General features: G+C 30.4%; 1 protein-coding gene and 1 long non-coding RNA gene across 2 annotated transcripts in view; one reads left to right on the top strand and one right to left on the bottom strand.

Annotated features, from left to right (window-relative positions):
* The window catches only part of LOC127729352 (synaptotagmin-1-like), a 72,778-nt gene extending 54,337 nt beyond the window's left edge, over positions 1-18,441 (bottom strand). Inside the window, exon 1 of the mRNA XM_052237127.1 lies at positions 18,012-18,441. Within this exon, the coding sequence (XP_052093087.1) occupies positions 18,012-18,441 (430 nt within the window). The remainder of the gene's footprint in view (positions 1-18,011) is intronic.
* LOC127729353 (uncharacterized) lies at positions 8,263-21,427 on the top strand. Its single transcript, XR_007994595.1, has 4 exons — positions 8,263-8,399; positions 12,819-12,883; positions 18,304-19,360; positions 21,281-21,427. It is a non-coding gene; the product is annotated as an uncharacterized LOC127729353 (long non-coding RNA).
* The last annotated feature ends 661 nt before the right edge of the window (positions 21,428-22,088 follow it).

Raw genomic sequence — 22,088 nt, 5'->3', positions numbered from 1 at the left:
AAGACAGATAAATTAAGTCAACGATCAAACCCCCTGAAGACGAGATAAACGATTACTACTTTAATTTCAATAAACACAGCTTTAATAATGCAAGTTTTCACATAAATGATTCCTGATGACAAATGATTACAGTTACATATATACGTAATCAAAGGGATGATGAAGATATCAGTTTGATAATAACTTTAATAGTTGAAACGTGATTACAAATAGTATAATATTGATCATGTGAATTATATTTCCAACAAATGTCTCTGTTTTTAATGACGTCATTGATAAAATTACTTTTACATGTGTTTGTAATAGTTATTTATCAAAATGATCGTTATCTTTCTACTTTTGTTTTACATTTGTTTGTAATAGTTATTTATCAAAATGATCGTTCTCTTTCTATTTTTGTTTAACATGTATCCATCTTATTTTCGTTTTATCCATTATATACATGCTATTTTGTGAATAATTTATTGTATTCTTATTTTTAAGAGTTGCATTGCTAACATTTGTCTGTGTTTAATGTGTTTATTCGATAATACATGTTCGATTTACAATAATGTATCTTGCATATGTACATGATTGTTGAAACATGAGGAGCATAACAATTTGAAACAATCATTTTTCATTGATTTTCAAACTTGCACTTGATCACTTTTGTACCATAAACATCCAGTATTAATGTATGCAATTTTACTTGTATGATATAACCGAAACTAAATGTTAAAAATTAACCAAACCTTCCTTATATAGCCATAGGAGGTCTGTCTCAAAGGTCAACCACGTGCGATGGCGCGCGGTTGATAAATCAGAGGCCACAGTAGTTTATCGAGTTCAAATCTGATACAAATATTTAGAAAATACAAAAAATCAAGACAAACAACGATAACTGAGTGTATTGAATGAAACCCAAAAGGAGCGAGACGAGATGCGTCTACATGTTAAGCATCTCTTGCTGTGCATGCATCACTCGCCGTGTGAATCCACAAATGTTCCAAACCGGGAATATTTACAGATTACAGGACTATTCTGGTATCTAATATCTATGATCACAAAAAGATGTTAACAGACACATCGTATCTGTCATCGTATCTGTGTTGTTGAAATAAAAACTGGTGATGTATCGATTTCAGTTGTTTACGACGTTACGATGAAAAGTAAAAATACTTAAACATACACCGTTAATGATGAATTGTCCATTTTTCAACCAGTAAAACAAAACGATATTTAGTTTGAAAATGAAGCGCGTGTACCACTTATTATCATAATCTGAAAGCTTATACAGTTTGTATATATATATTTGTTCCTATAGATGCACTGTAGTCTCGTTTATATATTTTCAATCTAAGCTTATCCATATTGAGACGAGCTCTGACTTGTCCTTATTATGCCACATTATTTTGAATTCTGATGCAAATTATTTGGTAGAGCAAAAAGTAAATACATGTATGTTCTTTTATGTCTATAGTTCAGAAATAATTGACTAGTAGAACAACTTGTAGAGAAAAGGGTTTATTTGATTTTGATGTCTGTTGTGCTGTATTGTAGAAACGTTTTCCAAGCTAATATTCATCGTACATTCTTGTTATTCCCTGATTTTAAAAGGAAAAGGTTAGGTGCTTAAAACTAGGTTGGCCCTCCCAGCATTTTCATATGAATGTGCCATTTCAGGAATTTTGTATCATTTGGGTGTCTCTGTTCATATCTTAAAGTTTTGTACTCTTGGATGTTTTGTGCTGATAGCAAATTGTTGTTATCATTTTCAATTATTTTCCTGGCATCATAGAGATTGACATATCATACATGCAATTTTATTTTAATGAACATATCCTCTTGATGTCTTTGATTGTTTTCGGTTTTGACTGGTTGTTGTCTAATTGACGTAGACCCATATCTCTTATAATTCATAGATATGTCCCGTTTAGTTGTTGTCGAATTGACTTATACCCATATTTCTTATTATTTAAAGATACCCAGGAAATAAACATTTGTATTTGGGTTCTAATTTCTTATTTTTCTTATATAGTTAGGCATTTTTGCAGCTAATTTAAGCGTTTTATTCTCATTTATTCATTAACCCAATGAAGGTACCATAATGAGGCAGTTGAATACCAATAAATTTATTCGAATCCACCTTTAATGTGTTTGACCAAATTCAGGAGTCTAGTCAGTTATTGCTCTGTTTCTCCCCTAAGCTTATAGAAATTAAATGTGATGTAATTTCTGTTTGTCCCGATGAAAAAAGAGGAGAGGTTTTTAGAACTTCCATTTAATTGCGCCATAAAGTCACTGGATATTTGTTCTTTGCATAGACTCTATTTTATTTTAAGTTTATCACATTAATATTTTATTTCTTTTATTCATATGTAATACCTTTTATTCATATGTAATGCCTTTTTATTCATATTTAATGCCTTTTATTCAGGTCACCTTTTCATATATTACACTAAAAATGTAAAGTTATGGATAATTAAGTATGTCACGTATAGGTTTATGTTGGATGAGAACAAACAACAATATTTCTTCTCTACATCAGACCAGCATGTTAAAGCTGGTACCAGTGAAGACAGATAAATTAAGTCAACGATCAAACTCCCTGAAGACGACATAAACGATTACTACTTTAATTTCAATAAACACAGCTTTAATAATGCAAGTTTTCACATAAATGATTCCTGATGACAAATGATTACAGTTACATATATACGTAATCAAAAGGATAATGAAGATGTCAGTTTGATAAAATTTTTAATCGTTGAAACGTGATTACAAAGAGTATAATATTGGTCATGTGAATTATATTTCCAACAAATGTCTCTGTTTTTAATGACACCATTGATAAAAATACTTTTACATGTGTTTGTAATAGTTATTTATCAAAATGAATGTTCTCTTTCTATTTTTGTTTTACATTTGTTTGTAATAGTTATTTATCAAAATGATCGTTCTCTTTCTATTTTTGTTTTACATGTATCCATCTTATTTTCGTTTTATCCATTATATATATGCTATCTTGTAAATAATTTATTGTATTCTTATTTTTAAGAGTTGCATTGCTAACATTTGTCTGTGTTTAATGTGTTTATTCCACAATACATGTTCGATTTACAATAATGTATCTTGCATATATAAATGATTGTTGAAACATGAGGAGCATAACAATTTGAAACAATCATTTTTCATTGATTTTCAAACTTGTAATTGATCACTTTTGTACCATAAACATCCAGTATTAATGTATGCAATTTTACTTGTTTGATATAACCGGAACTAAATGTTAAAAATCAACCAAACTTTCCTTATATAGCCATAGAAGGTCTTTCTCAAAGGTCGACCACGTGCGATGGCGCGCGGTTGATAAATCAGAGGCCACAGTAGTTTATCGAGTTCAAATCTGATACAAATATTAAGAAAATACAAAAAATCAAGACAAACAACGATAACTGAGTGTATTGAATGAAACCCCAAAGGAGCGAGACGAGATGCGTCTACATGTTAAGCATCTCTTGCTGTGCATGCATCACTCGCCGTGTGAATCCACAAATTTTCCAAACCGGGAATAATTACAGATTACAGGATTATTCTGGTATCTAATATCTATGATCACAAAAAGATGTTAACAGACACATCGTATCTTTCATCGTATCTGTGTTGTTGAGAATAAAACTTGTGATGTGTCGATTTCAGTTGTTCACGACGCTACGATGAAAAGTAAAAATACTTAAACATACACCGTTAATGATGAATTGTCCATTTTTCAACCAGTAAAACAAAACGATATTTAGTTTGAAAATGAAGCGCGTGTACCACTTATTATCATAATCTGAAAGCTTATACAGTTTGTATATATATATTTGTTCCTATAGATGCACTGTAGTCTCGTTTATATATTCTTAATCTAAGCTTATCCATATTGAGACGATCTCTGACTTGTCCTTATTATGCCACATTATTTTGAATTCTGATGCGAATTATTTGGTAGAGCAAAAAGTAAATACATGTATGTTCTTTTACGTCTATAGTTCAGAAATAATTGACTAGTAGAACAATTTGTAGAGAAAAGGGTTTATTTAATCTTTCGAGTTTTGAATGTTTCAGAAATTTTTGCGCAAATTGTAATTCTTTATTTTCCAATTTGCTATACTTGAACAAGTACCAAACAGAGATTATGATTTTAATTTGAACCCGTGCTGTCCATTTTAAAGGTGTTACACGATTGCTTCGAAATTGGCGTAAATAAGCACAGTAGGATACCGATGATCGAGAGTTGTAAATACCAATCAAGACAAAAAACTCGAATGAACTCCAAACGTTCGAACTAGACCGGTTTGGTCGACCGGATAAGCGTTTCATGCTATTATTGCACCATCGCCATAAAGATTCAGTCAAACATGTCACCAAAAGGAATTTGGCTAAAAAATATAGGCTTTGAAAATATCATTGATGTGACTCCGCTTTGACAACGTTTGTTTGATTTTGCTGTTATCTGAGAGTTCCACACCGCACGTTTATTCCAATATTAGCATACAGGAATGTCATGCTGCAATATACATCGATTTATGCGATTTATTTTTTTCCCGATAAAAAGCTAACGGTGCAAGGTTATTAATCAAAATAAACAGGATTTTGATATTGAAATGTATTCATATTGTTTATATTAATTTACAAATTGCATTGTTAGTTTAAGCCGTATAAATAGAAAACAGATATTCATTAAATGGCATATGACATTTACACCCTAGGGTGTCATAAATTAATAGGACATTACAAACCGCTATCAATATAAGACAAACAGAAATAAAGGATTACAATGCAATTTAACGAAGTAATAAAAATAAATATATTAGGATTATATTGATGGGTTTTGACAAATAAATCACAGGGAGCAATGAATTTGAAATTAGAAAAAAATAGTTTTAACTTTGCTTGAACGCACCAATAATACAAGTGGTAAATAATCTTGGATGAGTTTGTCCTAGTATGAGAACAATAAAAAAAAAATCAAATTCAATGTGCTAATTTTGTATTTTGCAATCTGAAACTACTTTTACTCCCTTTATTCATAATATAGTGCTGTTTTCGTTTTGGTTTTCATTGATAAATTGGTATTAAAGTAATACTTTTCTACAGAGGAATTATCTGTTTTTTGAGATATTGATAATTATCATTTTCAAACAAAGTATAAAAATTGCAGCTAATAATCATAATAAAAAATAAAATAATTTTGATATCTTGAACTTCAAACATAAGTTAATTTTGTAAAAAAAAATATAATGCTCAAAATTGCCATAAATACTTCACAGATAAATAATGAGTTTATGAAGTGAGTTGCAATTAATACCAAAGTGACATAACACATATATCTTTAAAGAAAGTAACATAAAAACTGTTCACTTTACCAAATTTTCATACTTAAATATCTACAAAAAGTGCATTCCTTTATTCGATGATTCGAGTGCCACTGACGAGTCTTATGCAGACGATACGTGCATATAACGTATTTGTGATGAGTTTTTACTCCAAGAAAATACAGAAGAAAATTTTAATTTTCACAGTTGGCCATTTCGACAGTACAAACATGACAAAATCGTACAGAAAAAGATCAACTGTATTTCCTTTCATTTAAGTTGCTTAAATACTTTTTACGGAACGCCTCGCACTATTCAGACCACAAAATATAACAGGTTAAGGTCCCATCTTATCGACTGCAAATTAAACAATTTGAAAATGGTTACAGCGCAACACATGTAAGAGGTATAACAATTATATTGGATGCATATCTTCGACATAATTCAAACTATAAATATATCCTTAGGCAAAATCTAAAAGTTACAAAAAACTCATCAAAGATGCCAGGCTTATACATGTGTACGCCGTTCGTGAGTTTCGTCGTCAAAAGACTCACTTGTGACGCTCGAATCAAAAAAAGGTTTAAAATTATTTTCATTTACCTGTGTTTAAAGTTATTGCTAATGGATGGTATTTTTGTTCGAGCTTATTGTTTTTCTTTAATTGTTTAACATTTCGTACCGATATAACATGTTACTTTTATTATTCTTCCCTTAGTTTATTTATTTTGTATTTACATTGTGTCATAGGTCAAATTTATTTGTTCAGTGTATGTTCAATGGTGTTAATATGTCCTTTGATTGAGTTAAGCTATTTCAGTTGATATTTTATAGTGTGTCTTGGTTTGGTACCATTAAAACGTTTAAACCCGCTGCATTTGTTTGCACCTGTCCTAAGTCAGGAATCTGATGTTCAGTAGTTGTCGTTTGTTGAGGTGGTTCATAAGTGTTTCTCGTTTTTCGTTTTTTATATAGATTAGACCGTTGGTTTTCCCGTTTGAATGGTTTTACACTTGTAATTTTTTGGGGCCCTTTATAGCTTACTGTTCGGTGTGAATCAAGGCTCCGTGTTGAAGACCGTACTGTGACCTATAATGGTTTACTTTTATAAATTTTGACTTGGATGGAGAGTTGTCTCATTGGCACTCATACCACATCTTCTTATATCTATTAAAGGCCAAATAAAGTACGAACTTAATCTCCAAGCACACGATATGAATTACAATGATGATTTTATTATGATTTCATATTGGCTATATTCATACGTTTCATTACATGTAAAGACCACAAAAATGCAAAAAATATTTTGAATAAAAATTATGACGATTATATAACTCTTTTGATAATATCAAGTTATGTAAATATTTAAACTACTTTATAAACATGAACGTATGTATAAACATTTTGTAACATCGTATAAAAAACAAATTCTGATTGAATACCTTTAAATAATATACCCTATAATTTTTACTATAAAGAATAATACTTCATATGATAACATTGATTTATTAGTATACTACATTGCCAAATATGTTTAATTTTACTGAAAGCGGAGAAAACGGATTTTGTTCAGAAAATGAGGGGTCAAATACACAGTGATTTCACAAGCAAGTGTATTTTATCGCGATAATAGTAATCACAATCTCCTTTGCCATTCACCTGCCCAGTAGTCTGCATTTCTGTGTTGACATGAATCATCATTGATATGGAAATGTTAATAAATCAACTTTCTACAAAACTTTGAATTAATTCGAAATAAGGATTTTCTACCCCAGGAATAGATGACCGTAGCTGTATTTGACAAACCTTACGATATTTTGCTCTTCAACATCGTACTTTTGTCACGCTTTTTTTCTGTTTTGATTCGAACGACAAAACTATTGATATGCATTTTAGTTATTTAATTTCAATATAATAATAAACGGGCAATTTGAATGTTTATTATCATTCTTTGAATTAAATAACAAAAATGATATCAAGTAATATCCAATTCTCGTGAGTTGCTAAACCTATATCTCTTTTAATAAAAATTATCTTTGTGTAAAATGGGAAATTCCGCAAAACATTGTACCTATACAGTTTGCTGTCATTAGTCTTTTCCCGGTGTCAAGCATTTACATCAGACATTTGCAAGTTTTTTGTACGCTTTTGACAAAAAGAAAATTTTCAGGTGAAACATGTTAGTGCTTTGTAGATAATTGACGAAATCACAATCCTACTCTGCCAAAAAGGGGGGAAGCTGGGGAGTTATCCATTTAACCTTTGAGAGTCATCCTTAATTATACCGATGTCGCAATTTCGTATCACCTGATAGCATCCTTCGCCTCTTTTATACTAGGATAGGACAACCAATTTGAACGCATTTTTTATATCAGTTATTAATGTCACACTCATTTCAGTGTGATACGAGAAATATATCTCGATGCGGGAAAAACATAACCACAACCGTAATAGAATAATTTCAACCAATACCTTTATACAACTAAGCTAAATTTTGTTCATCAAACTGTTGTTAAGCTTGACATATGGCATCGACACTTGCTGAGACCGGATGTTGACGCCTAGATGTCTTTCGATTACATGTCGTTTAGGTTATGTCTCATAAATGTATCCTTAACATGTCCTTTAAATGAAACATCCGTCTTCTGCTTTCATCATTTATCACCTTTGCATTGTTTATTTTTTGTACCATTGAATTCAATGGACTGCTGTAAGCAAACTATATGACAAATCCAATTTTTAATCGGATACTTTAACATCAATGGATATATATCAGTTACGCTGATCACATGTACTTGTTATTATGTTGTCAAATATGCTCTGTCAGGTAAGGGTTATCAGATAACCAATATTCAAAAGGAAGATGCTTTAAAGTTTATCTTCACGGGGAGAATATTGCATTTTATTTATTAGTTTGCTCTTAGTCATGTATATATTTTGATAGATTTAATCACAATTTCATTTTGAAAATTCTAGTTTGTTTGTGTATCTGAGGCAAATATACATATTGTACTATGATCATTTCAGTGAAAATTTATCAAAGCCAAAATTAATGATTTGGTGAGTTTTTGTAGAACTTATCCAGCTTTATTTTGATATGAACTGTAATTAAATCAATTAAAAGGGGGATGGTTGAGATCTCAACATACGAGTGTAACCGTCTTCCCGCGTTGCACATATTTTATGTGTTCAAAGTTCAATGATTTTTACAGCCCACTATCTTCTCTCTTTTTTTAAACTATAATGTATAGACTGAATTTTTGAACCGAAAAAATGACCAGCAACTGAAGATCAACAGGTAAAGTTTAGTTTATCTTTGTCTTTTTTGTTCATCATTTGAAAATAAGATGTAAAGAAAGAAACTTGGTCCAGCAAAAATGATCAGCAAGACAATATTTCAACCCACATTCTCAAAAATGTGCTATTGAGTTGGAATATTTACTCTTAACATCATGAAATCAAATCTTGAATGATCGGGCCGGGGGTGGTTGTGGTGGTGGGATTGAAGCCAGGGACTTTCTATACTAACGGGACTCGTCTCTATTGATTTTAACTGATTACTAAGCCGCCTGTGTAAAGCTACCACCCAACAATAAACTTAGTTTCGTATCTCTGATATATGATGCTAGTAGTTATTTGCGTATTTCACAGTACATTGTAATTATATAATTATTATTAGTTGTTAATATAAAATCTGATTAATAGCCATTTACGATGACAAAAAATATCAGATTTTGAAAGAATGATGAATTATTAAAATTAGACGTATCGTTTTGAAGAACATACCAATGGTTTACATATCAAACAAGATGGCGGCTACTGAAAATTCAACGAACAAATATCTCAAAGTTCAAAGATCAATATTTAAAAAACGATCCGAGAAATTTTTTGAAAAACAGCATTTTGCAATGAAAAAATGTATAAAATTTCATAAAAACGATTTTTTGTTAAACTTGAACATATAGTTATGAAGAAATCTTCGTAAATGTGAAATGATTTGCTATAAAGTCACGTTAGTATAGAAAGTCCCTGTTGAAGCAGGAAAAAAAATAAGAGATAGAACAATGAAGGTATTATTTTATAGTGCTAAGGGCGAAACTGTACTTAGCTAGGTCTTGGGTCTTCAAATAATCCTAGTACATACTGCTATATTCTCGAAGAGATGATCTGAATAACCATACAAGTACAAGCTAATGCTAACAGATTATTTACTTTAGCACAAAGAAAGGAAGTGACAGATTGTCTGATTAACATAGGAAACTTTGACTTTTGTATTTGTCATTTTTGAAGTAGTTTTGTTGTCTTTGGAAAGGAAACCAACTTTATCAATGACAGATGTCATTTCAATTTGCCCCAAGGGTAAATCGTCCCTAAATAATTAATACTGATTTTCCGTATAAACTTGACTACAATTATTATTTGGACGATACACTTTTCAAATCATACTATAAAGAGAGATTGTAGAAGCTATTTATTGTTAAAATAGTTGTTAATTCAAAATGGCAAAATTCTTTAAAGTTTGTGATATCACGGTACATACACAATAATTGTTTCATCAATTTTTTGAAGGATTTTTTTCAATTTTTTATAATGTTCTTAGTTTTCCGTAAACCAGTGATAAAAGCAGCAGTTGTATAGTAGTGAATGGTCGATTTCGTAGATTGAACAACCTGATATGCCGCTCTTACTGGAGTAGTGATGCGTGACCTATCACTTGTAGTGCGATCTTGAGCTTATGCACTTCAAATTGGGATGTGTTGAATGTTGAATCGTCGGGTGACTTCAGTTTGAGATTTTGATATCCAGTATAATTTAAACACAAAATCTGACCGATCCTGTATGTACCCTTACTCATTCCATGTTGTAAGAAAAAAAATAGTGGTTAATTTTGGTGTTACACAGGCCTTCCCCGTTATTACAAACTTTTTTTGATAGAAACGTTCGTGTGTATTCATAGGGTAAACCGTAGTTTATACAAGACGAACAGTATTAACTTTATATGAGCATAGCTAGGATAAGGGTATATTTCGTTCCGCATGTTGAACTGACTATAAACGTCCCGTTGCAATATCAAAGAATTATACGCTTCACATCTGATATTTAAATGTTAATATACGCCATTAGCTGATGACAATTCAGCAATCTAGTAACTTTAATGTCATTACTATATGGTTCGGCATTTGTTATATAAATTATTACCACACATATTATACATTATAAAACGTAAAATAACAAAAATATTGAACTCCAGGGAAAAGTCAAAACGGTAAGTCCTTTATCAAAGTGCAAAACCAAAAGCTCAAACACATCAAACGAAAGGAAAATACTAGTAACTGTCATATTCCTGACTTGGTACAGGCAGTTCCTTATGTAAGAAAATGGTGGATTAAGGTAGCACTACAGTCAGAATTTTCTGACTCCAACCAACAGTCTTTAAAGATTAATTTCTCCAAAACTACTCAATGGATTTTTAAAATCTTTAACTCATTTTAAAGCTGAAATATAATTCTTTCTTAATCTATAGATAAATTCATTTTTGGTATGATTAATCTCAAAATATAGCTCATTAATTGCCAAAAAAGTGGTCTTCCAACTTGGATGAAAATGGCACATTCAGGTCAAATGGTAGTAAAAATTTGTTTTCATCCCTTTAATCAACCATTCACAATCTACAAAACCGTGTCTCAGATTTTTGATATATGCCTCCAGTAATAAGATATATTATTTTTACTGCTGGATGCCAAACCTCATTTCACCTTTCATCTTTGGAGACCTATAAATTCATTTAGAAACAAATTATCCAAAAACTGGGACACGGTATTGTAGAAAATACTCCCTTCAATCACATATATCAAAGTCAAGCCAAAGGGGGCACCCATTAAGTTTCTATTTTCATTTTTTCCTTACAATTCTCATGAAAAATTGTTCTGAGAAATGACCTTAAAACTGAATTTCCTCTTAAATACCCCTATAAATGCCACATAAATACAAAAATTCCACTGGGAACACCCCAGGAGTATTCTGACACCATTACTTTATCAATAGAACCACACACATTGTGTCTTTGATGCTCTAATGCTGTAAAATTTGCATTTTGTGTGCACTGTATAACACTAACTTGGCATTTGGCGGGAGTTTGACGTCACAGATTTGACCAACATCTGTGATGTAGTAATTAAATAAAGACAAAGCTCCGCCTCTGTCCAGACAGTCTAAGATAAGAGAATAACAGGATTGGCCAGCTGCATCATAATTAATATTTAACATCATTATTCTCACTATAAAGAATAATTTTCATTTGAATTTTAAAAAGAAATATAATATGAACATGATGACTGAAATTAGCTAAAATATTAAAATTGTGCATTAAAAGACATGTCCATAAAAAGATCAAGACCATCCCCTTCTTGAAAATAGACTGTCCAACATGATTTATGAGTTTCATGGAATTAACAAATTTCACATAAACTTAAAATTAGTTAAAATGCCTAAAATTATCTTTAAATGTAGAAGACCAAAGACGAGAAATTTATACAGGCAGTCAGAGGCTTTCAAAGATACTTTCACACTCTTTTCCATATTTTTGTTTTCATTTTGGTAGATTTTTTCCCTTTAAATTTTTTCCTATTCATATCTTTTTCTTTTTCTCTGTTCTATACTTCCATGTTTTATAAATTAGTTTTGTTGCAATGCAATGAGATATTTATCTTGTGGTCAGGGATTAACAGCTGGACACTGGTATCAACAGATGATTGACATATTAGCCCCTCCCAAATGCCTATATATTTAGATTAATTACATGTGCTTTTATTTACATAAGTTCATTATCAATTTACTCCCTGTTGTGATATGATAATGACTTTGGGATTTTTACAAACTGTGCAGAATAATACTTACTTCAAAATATCTTCAAAAAATCATTGTTAGACTGTAGTGCTACCTTAAACCTGGTTTTAAAGCTAGTTAAACCTCTCATATACGAAAGAGCAACTTAAAGAAGTAAAATCAAGCGTATTCATTTGGACAAAGAAAACCATTTTTCGATGAGTTTGTCGTATGTAGAAAACATAAAACATTTTTTTTTAACTTATTGTATGCTTGATTTTATTTCCTTAAGTTGCTCTTAATTGACAAAATACCAGTATATAACTCGTACATCTAATTTTGGAGCACACAATGCATACGATGCATCAATTTCAATTTGGTGACACGTGCATATGTTTAAGGTATTAGAAGGAAACTTTTCTGTTACAAATAACTTAAATAACTGATAATAACAATAATATTCATATTTAGGCTAAAATATAGGATAACATCAATATTATGAAGACTTTAGTTTAGAGTACCAAACATAAATCGGTTAATTCATTTCGCACTACTTAGTATAGACTAATAAATGCTAGAATCAGGGGTGTTTAGCAGATTAAAATAAACGGTCATTATAGATATTTTCTAGTGATTCTCTATTTTGTTTTATAGTATCCACTGACTACTTGGCTACTGAGCTAATGATACCCTCAGAATTTATCAGTCCACCAGTAGAGGTATCGACAGTGGTACTTATATCATTTTATCAATTTTACTGCAATGTGTATTCGACAATTAATGTGTTTTTAGTGAATCTCGAATCCTGAATCCAGAACATAATACAAACGTTGAAGAACTGATAAAACGCAAAAAGGACCAAAGTACACCGCAACCTTTTTGGGTTTTTTTTTTATTGTTTGGGCTTTCACCAGGATGTTGGTTTTCTCTTTTGAATTGTTTCATATTTTGTCATGCTATTGCAAATTATAGTTTACTATACGGTATGGGTTTTGGTCATTGTTGAAGGCCATCCGGTGACCTGTATGGTCCTCATGGGCTCATTGTCAAGCATACCACATCTTCTTAATTTCATTTCACATTTGTTAGAATGTAATAAACCCAGAGGATAACAAAGCATTGACATGTAAAAATAAGGATATCAATAAACTCAAAATTACCAACTGATAGTTAATAGCAGATAAACGAAAGTCAGAAAAGTCGTTCATTACAAATAAATGATAATGGTCAATAACGAAAGATACAATTAAGTATAAATTCAGCTATTAAATTGTCACACCTGAACATCGACATCAAATCGAAAAATATTAATAATAAAATGATTCTCCATTGTACACCGGTGGTCAATTGTCTATTCAAATATTCGCACACATATAATCTGACCATTTTATGTTTATCATGTAATCAAATGTCATTATAACGTACAGATTATAATGACTTACCTAGCATTAGGATTTCCTGAAGAAATGTAAGGCAGAAAAGTTCCGGTAAATTTGATATAGTATCTCGTTATTTTTATAATGGAAATGAAAGCTGGTATATCAGTCAAAATCAAATAGATAGTTTTTGATTTACAATTATAATCAAAGCTGTAAAATACCGAACATAAATCAAATAAATTAATATATATATATATAAATATAGAAGAATCAAATAAAATGAAATCCAAACGCAAGAGCTCAAACGAAAGAAAACCAGATGTGTCATCAAGTTTAGCTTCAGCTGGTATGTAAGTATCAATTAGTGTGATATTATCCCACATAATACCGGAATATTCAATATGAATAATATCATATTAAAAAATTATTTGATCTTACAAATTTTCACTTAACTTTACAGGTATAACGCATTTAGAGATCACTTTATTAATAAGATAATCCATATTTTTGAATTTTAGTGCTAATGTACAAATATTCCATGGATGAACTTTGCACAAATCTAAAAAAAAAACTATATCGCAGACCGTGCCTTGTACTAATTGAAATTCAAATTTATCTATATTGAGATTCGTATGACATGCATATACAAAAGGGGACCTAGATGATGGTCATATATCTATTGACACATTGTCGGAAATGAACAATATATCTCCATGTATTGATTTTGTTGTTCCTTTCTGTTAATTAATGGTGATATATAGGTAAATTATCAACGTAATGAGCTGCTAAATTGAACGGATAAATCTTAATGGTTTCACGTAGTAATTAAAATTCGCTTTATATAGAAGCAAACAATGATTATAGTAATATTGGTTTGACATTTATATCTTTCATTGTACAATACTGACACCTTAGTTAACCAGCTTATATTCAATATTTCAGTTCTTCGTCATAAAAAGGAAAAGTGGTCGGATTTTTCACGATTTTTTCCAAGGAACAACAAAAATCACACAAATACATATTTAAAGGATAAGAACATAGCGAATAAGCAAACAGGTGCTTGACGAAGAAACGAGATGTTCACTTTCCTTTAGGCGACAATTACATAATTTGAAATTATTAGTTTCTATTAAGATGTATCGGACTACAGTTGCATGGTCGCCTTATGCTTAAATGTTTCCACTCAACAATAAAAAAAACATGAATGCTATGTATGATTTTTGCTACGTCAATAGATAGTTTCTCACATAGCAAAATTTAATCTTTCAGCAATATTGGTTAATTGCGCAAATATTCTGTACGTTCAGATATTGATTCAACATGTTTTTTTCAATTTTTAATGATATGAAATACAAATAGCTTATGACGGTATGTTTAAACAGTAAAGGAGACGTGTGACATTTGCAGCATTTGCATTTAACTTTTTGGAAGCAATCACTAATAAATATATAGCCTTACAACAAGTATTTGCTTAATTTTTCCTTGAGGAAAACTATCTATTACAACTGTTTGTTAATTTAAATATTTGTTTACAATTTCACAGCTACTTTGAAACTTTTCTCTAGAATTTCACATCGATCAAACCTAATGTGGTGGTTCCTGTAAAACACTCTTCATTTTGGTATCTTTTGCCTATCTTTTATGAAATGCAAAAGGAGATCTCTTTTTTATAGATTTATATCATTCGTTTGATGTGTTTATGATTTTGATTTTGCCATTTAATAAAAGGACTTTCCGTTTTGAATAATCCTTGGAGTTCAATATTTTTGTTATTTTACTTTTTATGTCAGTGTCACATAATTGGATTAAATCAAACTTGTTAGAACTATATAGCGTGTCTCTTAAAGCTAATTCGATATATCAAACATATTCCACGAAATCAGCATATAACAAAGTCAAAGGACAAGTTATCATACCGAACTATATATAATTGTGTACGCAAGACGCGCGTTTCGTCTTCACAATACTCATCAGTAATTCTCGAATTAAAATAGTCTAAAGGTCAATGCAAGTACGAAGTTGAAGAACATTGATGACTCAAGATTCCAAAAAGTTTTACCAAGTACGGCTTACGGAATATATACCTGCGGTAGAAAATATTTTTTATAATGGATTTTTGGTCCTCAATGCTCTTCGGCTTCGTAATTTATTTGGCCTTTTTTAACTTTTTTGACTCGAGCGTCATTGATGAGTCTTTTGTAGACGAAATGCGCGTCTGGCGTACAAAACTTCGATCCTTGTATCTATGATGGGTTTATTTAAAACATTTAAACAAATTCAAAGATTTGTGAACAATAAATTTATATAAAAAGAAAATATGACCGATCAATGATATTTCATGTCAACACAGAAGTGCTGACTACTGGGCTGGTGATATCCTCGTGGACGAAACATCCACCAGCAGTTGCTTTGACCCAGTGGTTGAAACAACTCATTAAAGAAATGAGGCTTAAGATTTTGTAACTAAATGTGCAAGAGGATGATCTGTTCTGTGGGTTATACTTTACGTTTAGAAACGTTTAACAATTTAAATAAAGAAATCCAAACGAGTTATTTGTGTAGCCTAATTCTTGGAGTAGAGGCATGCCAGTGATGAGTTGCAATGTGTATTCACTTTTCGGATCTCTCAGCCACCCACTTCCTGTTTTCAGTTACTATCAATAACGAGTGAGGGTATGTTTAGCACGACAACGCGTGCTTTCTTGTTTATCATTATAAAGCCGGAAATTATATCAAATTCTGAACTGTAAAACAAAAGTTTGTACGGATGAAGTGACAACAGAATTGCGGGAAACAAAGCAAATTTTCCCCAATATGTTTTAAAGTAAGGCAAAAGCAGTCAATTCAAGAATAGAAGGAGGACGTAGACGGAAACCTAATATATTCCTTAGCACAAAAAACCTTAAAAATGTAGTCGTTTAGCATTTACATTCCTGGATATTACTTATCACATGCATTATTCAATTACCATTTTGAATGTAGGTTCTTTATGAGTAGTATTGCAACTTTATCTACTGATCAGATTTTTATATATATTCAAAACGCGAAAAAGTTTGAAATTTTTTTTTTTTACATTAAGATGTGTCTGATCCTTTCTTGATTTGGCATATCTAGAATCGTGTAGTCTCGATTTATTTTCATTGAATGTTTTAACTAAACCAAATTAATTTTTATCAGTTTGCGTGCATATCCTATTTTTTAATCTAGAATGAAATGGTTGAGATATTACAGAAAACTGAAGGGAAATATCTCTCCAAAATGTCTTTAAAAAATGACCGAGAATTTTCTAAGCAAATGCTATCTTCTTCACCGATAGGATTTGTTTTGTATAAGATGCAACATTGGTTTATACTTGAAATTAGAATAAGAAGGAAACAGCAATAAAATTTCAACGGAACCAAGGTGTGAGGTTCATTCTGACAGAATATTTGTGTTTATATATATATATTAAAAATCTTAAAATTCTGTCGCAATTAGCTTCGTGACATTCATCACCTTGGTATAACAAATTTTTAACATGTTATACTTTATCATTTAAAAAACAAAAACTAAAACAAACTAACTAAGAGTCATTTGGTCTTTGCTGGAGCGTTATCTCAGAGGCAGTCATACCACATCACCTTATTTTATTCGGTACGTGGCAGTGTAAAAATCACGCATCACTTTCCACAATATTTCGTAATAATTCATAAAAAATATGTAGATAAAAATCAATGAGACCTTGCATATGTTTCACTTTTCACTTATAATACATCATGTATATATTGACGATTAAATGTCATTTTAATGTATGTTTCAACAGCTGTAACTGCTCAAAGCAATTTACACTAGATCATTACATATTTGTACATTTTTATTTACTTTGCTGTTTAGATAAAACAACTCTTCATTTATGTTAGTATATTTTGAAAACAGAAATGCGCAATATATGCATATGCACACAATAACACATTCAAAGACATATGCATATACATTCAAATATACATACACGTACGCACGCACACAAACACACACATACGCGTTTAAACATACAGACAAACATTTTTAGTTTTAAATGGTTCGTATAACCCAAAGCTTAATTTTAATGTTTGTGTTCTCTTTTCTTGTTCTTCTTGTTTATCCGTACACCTGATTTGCTGATTTTGATTGTTCTTTCTCTTGTATTTGTCCTTAAGATTTAATTTTTTTCTGATTCCCTCTTAACAATCGTTTATCGATATCTTATATATCTGTTGGTGTCAAAAGACAAATTCATCGACCTCTTTAGAAAATATATTAGTTGAAATACAAATTCGAAGAATAAAGAATGTATTTAAAATCATAGTAAACATTCTCAATAAAATTTAAATAGGTAGATTTTAAACGCAAATAGTCAGTGACACATTTTATAATTATTTAAAAATGTCTCAGTTTAAATATAACTATTTATATTAGATGCGGGTTATTGTTAAAAGATAAAATGGCCTACCGTCATCACTATCATGATGTGGAACAATTGGCACCAAACTCTGAGCTCTTTTCCTCTCTAACACAGCCGGTGGTACCCAAAATTTTTCACTAACATCTCTTGTAGGAGAACTCGGGCTTGAGCCCATTTTCCGTGAGACCGGCATCCATTCAGTTTTAAAATGAACCCTTGAATATCTTCTTTCTTTACCTACACCTATAGCTGACAAAACGTTAGTCACAGATGCTTTCTGTGGTAATTTAATATTCTTTGGTTCACTTAACTTTTTATCACTTGATTTTTCTTCCAATAGAAATCTTTCATACCAGTTGAGACGGAAGCGTTTTGAACATGTGACGTACAGCAACAGTAACAGTAGAATCAAGATCGTAGTCGGAACGACTATGTATGCTACAATTAAATAATCCGGTTGTCGCTCAGCACGACTCATTGCCACATCAATCGATTAATAGTATTAGCCTTATATCAGATCGAATTTACTGTTAGAAGTGTTGATTTTTCTTCATTTCAGTTTAATTCGCAATAATTCATCATCAACAGATATATAATCTGAAAAATATAATAAAGCAATTATTTAAATGGCTATCAATAGGATTAACATATGATAAAATGTTTAAAATGTCAATTAGTCCACCTAGTGATAACTAGGTTCTCATTAGATTGTTTTAAAATAAAAATCTTTTATGAATTATTTTGTGGCGTTCAATTTTTTTTATTTTCCCTTATTTCATTTAATTGTATGGTATTGTTTGCGTTAATGTATTTTCTAAAATAGTTTAAAACAATAATGGAAGGTAACAATAGATCTCGATAAATAAATTATTATAATAGACAAAACAAGAACAGTAATACAATTGTCCTTGTAATTTTATTTTTGGAAAATAAAAGAACTCGAGAAATTCTAGAGATTGATTACCAAAATGAAACAATCTTTGGGACAAATAAGAAGTTTTATTGAAGTATCAGTTCTCTGACAGCTAAGATTGACTGTCACTCAACAACAATAATGAAATCAGGACATCCTTTTATATAATATATTTGTATGAATAGATTTTGAATTAGATTCAGCTTCCTGATTGATGTTAGTATTGTGTAACTTTTCCAAAATAACTGAAGTTGTACTACCGTATTCTGATGCTGTCATCAAAGACCGAAGACAAGACAAAGCTTTATCAACAGTATAAACAGATGATGTATTGTCAATAAATTAAGTCTAACAGACAAGACGATGTTTTAGCTTGTATTTCCATCTATTGAAGAGAGCATTTGATCATGCTAATATGTTTACTTTAAACATTAATTATGAAGTTGAACATACAAACTTCCATCTAATGTATTGAATTATTAAGGTATAGTTGTATTAAAAGTTATTCGCTTCATTGCAGATTAAGTGAGACTCGTGTAAGAATAAATTTGAGAAAATCAAATGAATTTACTTAATTGTTTTCATTTTGAAACTTTGGTCTGGTCATCGTTATCAAAATTCTTGTAATAATCGGATTGTCACTTTACCTAAAAGAAATACAAAAATACAAACTTTCTAAATATACCTTTAAGCCTAACACTTTGTAAAATGATATGCATTTTTAATGTGTTTAATTCAGATTCTGTACTATTTTCATCAATAGTTACATAACTTAAGTACTCAGATAATTAATCAAATAATCAGTTCACTTCACAATGACTGACAGACCTTTTACTGTAATATGACTTTTTAATAAAATATACTTTAAAAAGACAATCTGTTAAATAGAACGTTACAAAAACAAATATATATTCAACATAATTCTTTCAGCATATTTTTTTTACAAAAAAGAAATATGATCTTTAGAATCATTATAAAGGTAAACGGTGGGGCTCTTTTCACAAAATCATAAAAATTGATCCATTTTGAACAGTGATGGTCATCACGGAAACAATTCATATTCGCCCTGTATTTCTAATTTTACAAAAGAGTTAAAGATATCTCAATAATTTTACCTTGATATCAATTATCTTGCGTTGTATCGAATACAATTCAATTTTAAAAAAATGGGGTAGGAAGAAAAAATCTGTAATCGAAAACAAGTATTTCTATTCAAAACATTATTTTCATTTAAAAAAAAGGCAGGAATAAGCTCGTTATTAAGTGGAAATATAAGCAAAAATCATTAATGATAACGGAATCAATTCTAGTCATGAAGACAAGGAACAATCAAACACAATTAGGACAACTCACTGTTCAATTTATTTACATCCTATAAACTAATCACTTTCTTTATCCATAGTTTGTTATAATGCCTTTTCTATTAAGCTCATAAAATTTAAAGCACTCAATTCAAATGAACATCATTGACATCAAAACTGTATCAGTAAGACCTTGCATTTGATTATCCACATCCAGTCGAACTCATGATAAAATAATAGGAGAAAAAAGCAAAATACAATATCATTTTACCAACAATTAAAAAAAAGGGACAGCTTTCATCATGAATATCTGCGACATATTTCTTATTTGGTAGGTAGCAATGTATACTGTCAAACATTGTTTCGTTTTAAGTCTATGAAAATTTTGTAAAATAAGAAAAACATAAGGAAAGGGAAGAAACCTGACCTATAAATATTGATTTCAGAGAGGATAAATGAAACAAGTAGGATTTTCAAAAAGGAAAAAGATGATCTACAGTTGTTTACATCCTGGTCCTTTGGTCTCTGGTGGATAAATGTCTGATTGGCAAAGTTAACATATTAAATATTATCTTTTCATTTTTATATGCAATATAATTCTAGATATAGAGTTTTATACCAAAGGAAAATAGCACTTTAAATATAAACGAATAACCATCATAATATAATACTAAGACCAAACTAAGTCCAAACTTTATAAAGTCAAATAAATATCCAAAACTGTCTAAGGTCAGTTCATACTAAGGCAATTTTAATCATGGTTATTCGTTTATATTCAAACTATTAATTCCCTAATGTCAGTAAACATGGATTGGCTGGTTTTCATTTGGGCAGCTCCATCGGTTTCCGTGGAATAAATTGCAGGACCATTCATCAAAGTCTAATTTTAAATAAGCTGTTTCTGATGACAAAATGAGAGTAAAGCTTATTTTTGGAGTTTTGATATTTTGCCTTTAGGTATGAACCATGATTGATTGAAAAGAGGGGCGTGATTTTGTTTCAATGCGAGTGTTCAGCCAATCCTTATCAAATTCTGATATGTTGTTTTTGATGACAAAATTGAGATTAAATTTTATATTAAATTTTTTATCTTTGCATTTCAGGAGTTATGGCCCTCAATTGAATGAAAAATGCAGCTATATGTAGTGTCCGTGCAATAACAAGAGAACTGTTCAACCAGTTATTTTGAAATATATTAAATGCTTTTTCGGATGATAAAATGGAGATCTAGTTAGATTTTCGCAATGCTGTTCATGCGTTACGCTCTTGATTACTTTATCAATGACAGTAATAACAAAAACTAATTCCGATATAATGTCATTTTGATAGACTTTTGTAAATCAACAAATTTGATGAACTTTTGCAATGTATGTTTCTCATGAATGGTGATCGAAACCAAATATAGGTTATTCGAGAGAATAAATCATTTATTAGGCATTTAATATCTTTTATTAGTTGAAAATATCACAATTATCAAAATTAATAATACAACGCCATGATTATATTAACATGGATGACATTATGACAAATTATTTGTGTTTATTAACTGAAACTGATTTTTCTATGATATTATCCGCTAACCAGTTATCTCGAATTGATACCAAACTTTTGAGTTTGCTAGATTTTACATATTTTCTCATGCTCAATTGAAAGATCGACTTCCTTTTCCCATTTAAAAGTGCTCTGTTCCAAAAATGGGTATTGATTGCAAGCTAATTTGTGGAGTTAGGTAATTGATATTTCAACAAACAGTATGGAATTCAAATGATACTAATTGTACAGTCCTACTTGCTGACTTAATTTGTAATCACTTGAAGCATAGTTCATACAAAACCTCCTTAAGGACCAAAAAATCTTGCTAATTTTCCACAATTTCATGTTAAAATATTTTGATGATATATATACCCCTGA

The sequence above is a fragment of the Mytilus californianus genome, unplaced genomic scaffold (assembly GCF_021869535.1).
Source record: "Mytilus californianus isolate M0D057914Y unplaced genomic scaffold, xbMytCali1.0.p SCAF_2, whole genome shotgun sequence".
In the NCBI taxonomy this organism is placed as follows: Eukaryota; Metazoa; Mollusca; class Bivalvia; order Mytilida; family Mytilidae; genus Mytilus; species Mytilus californianus.
Note: the sequence above shows the minus strand (reverse complement) of the source record. Positions and strands in the feature narration are given on the sequence as shown.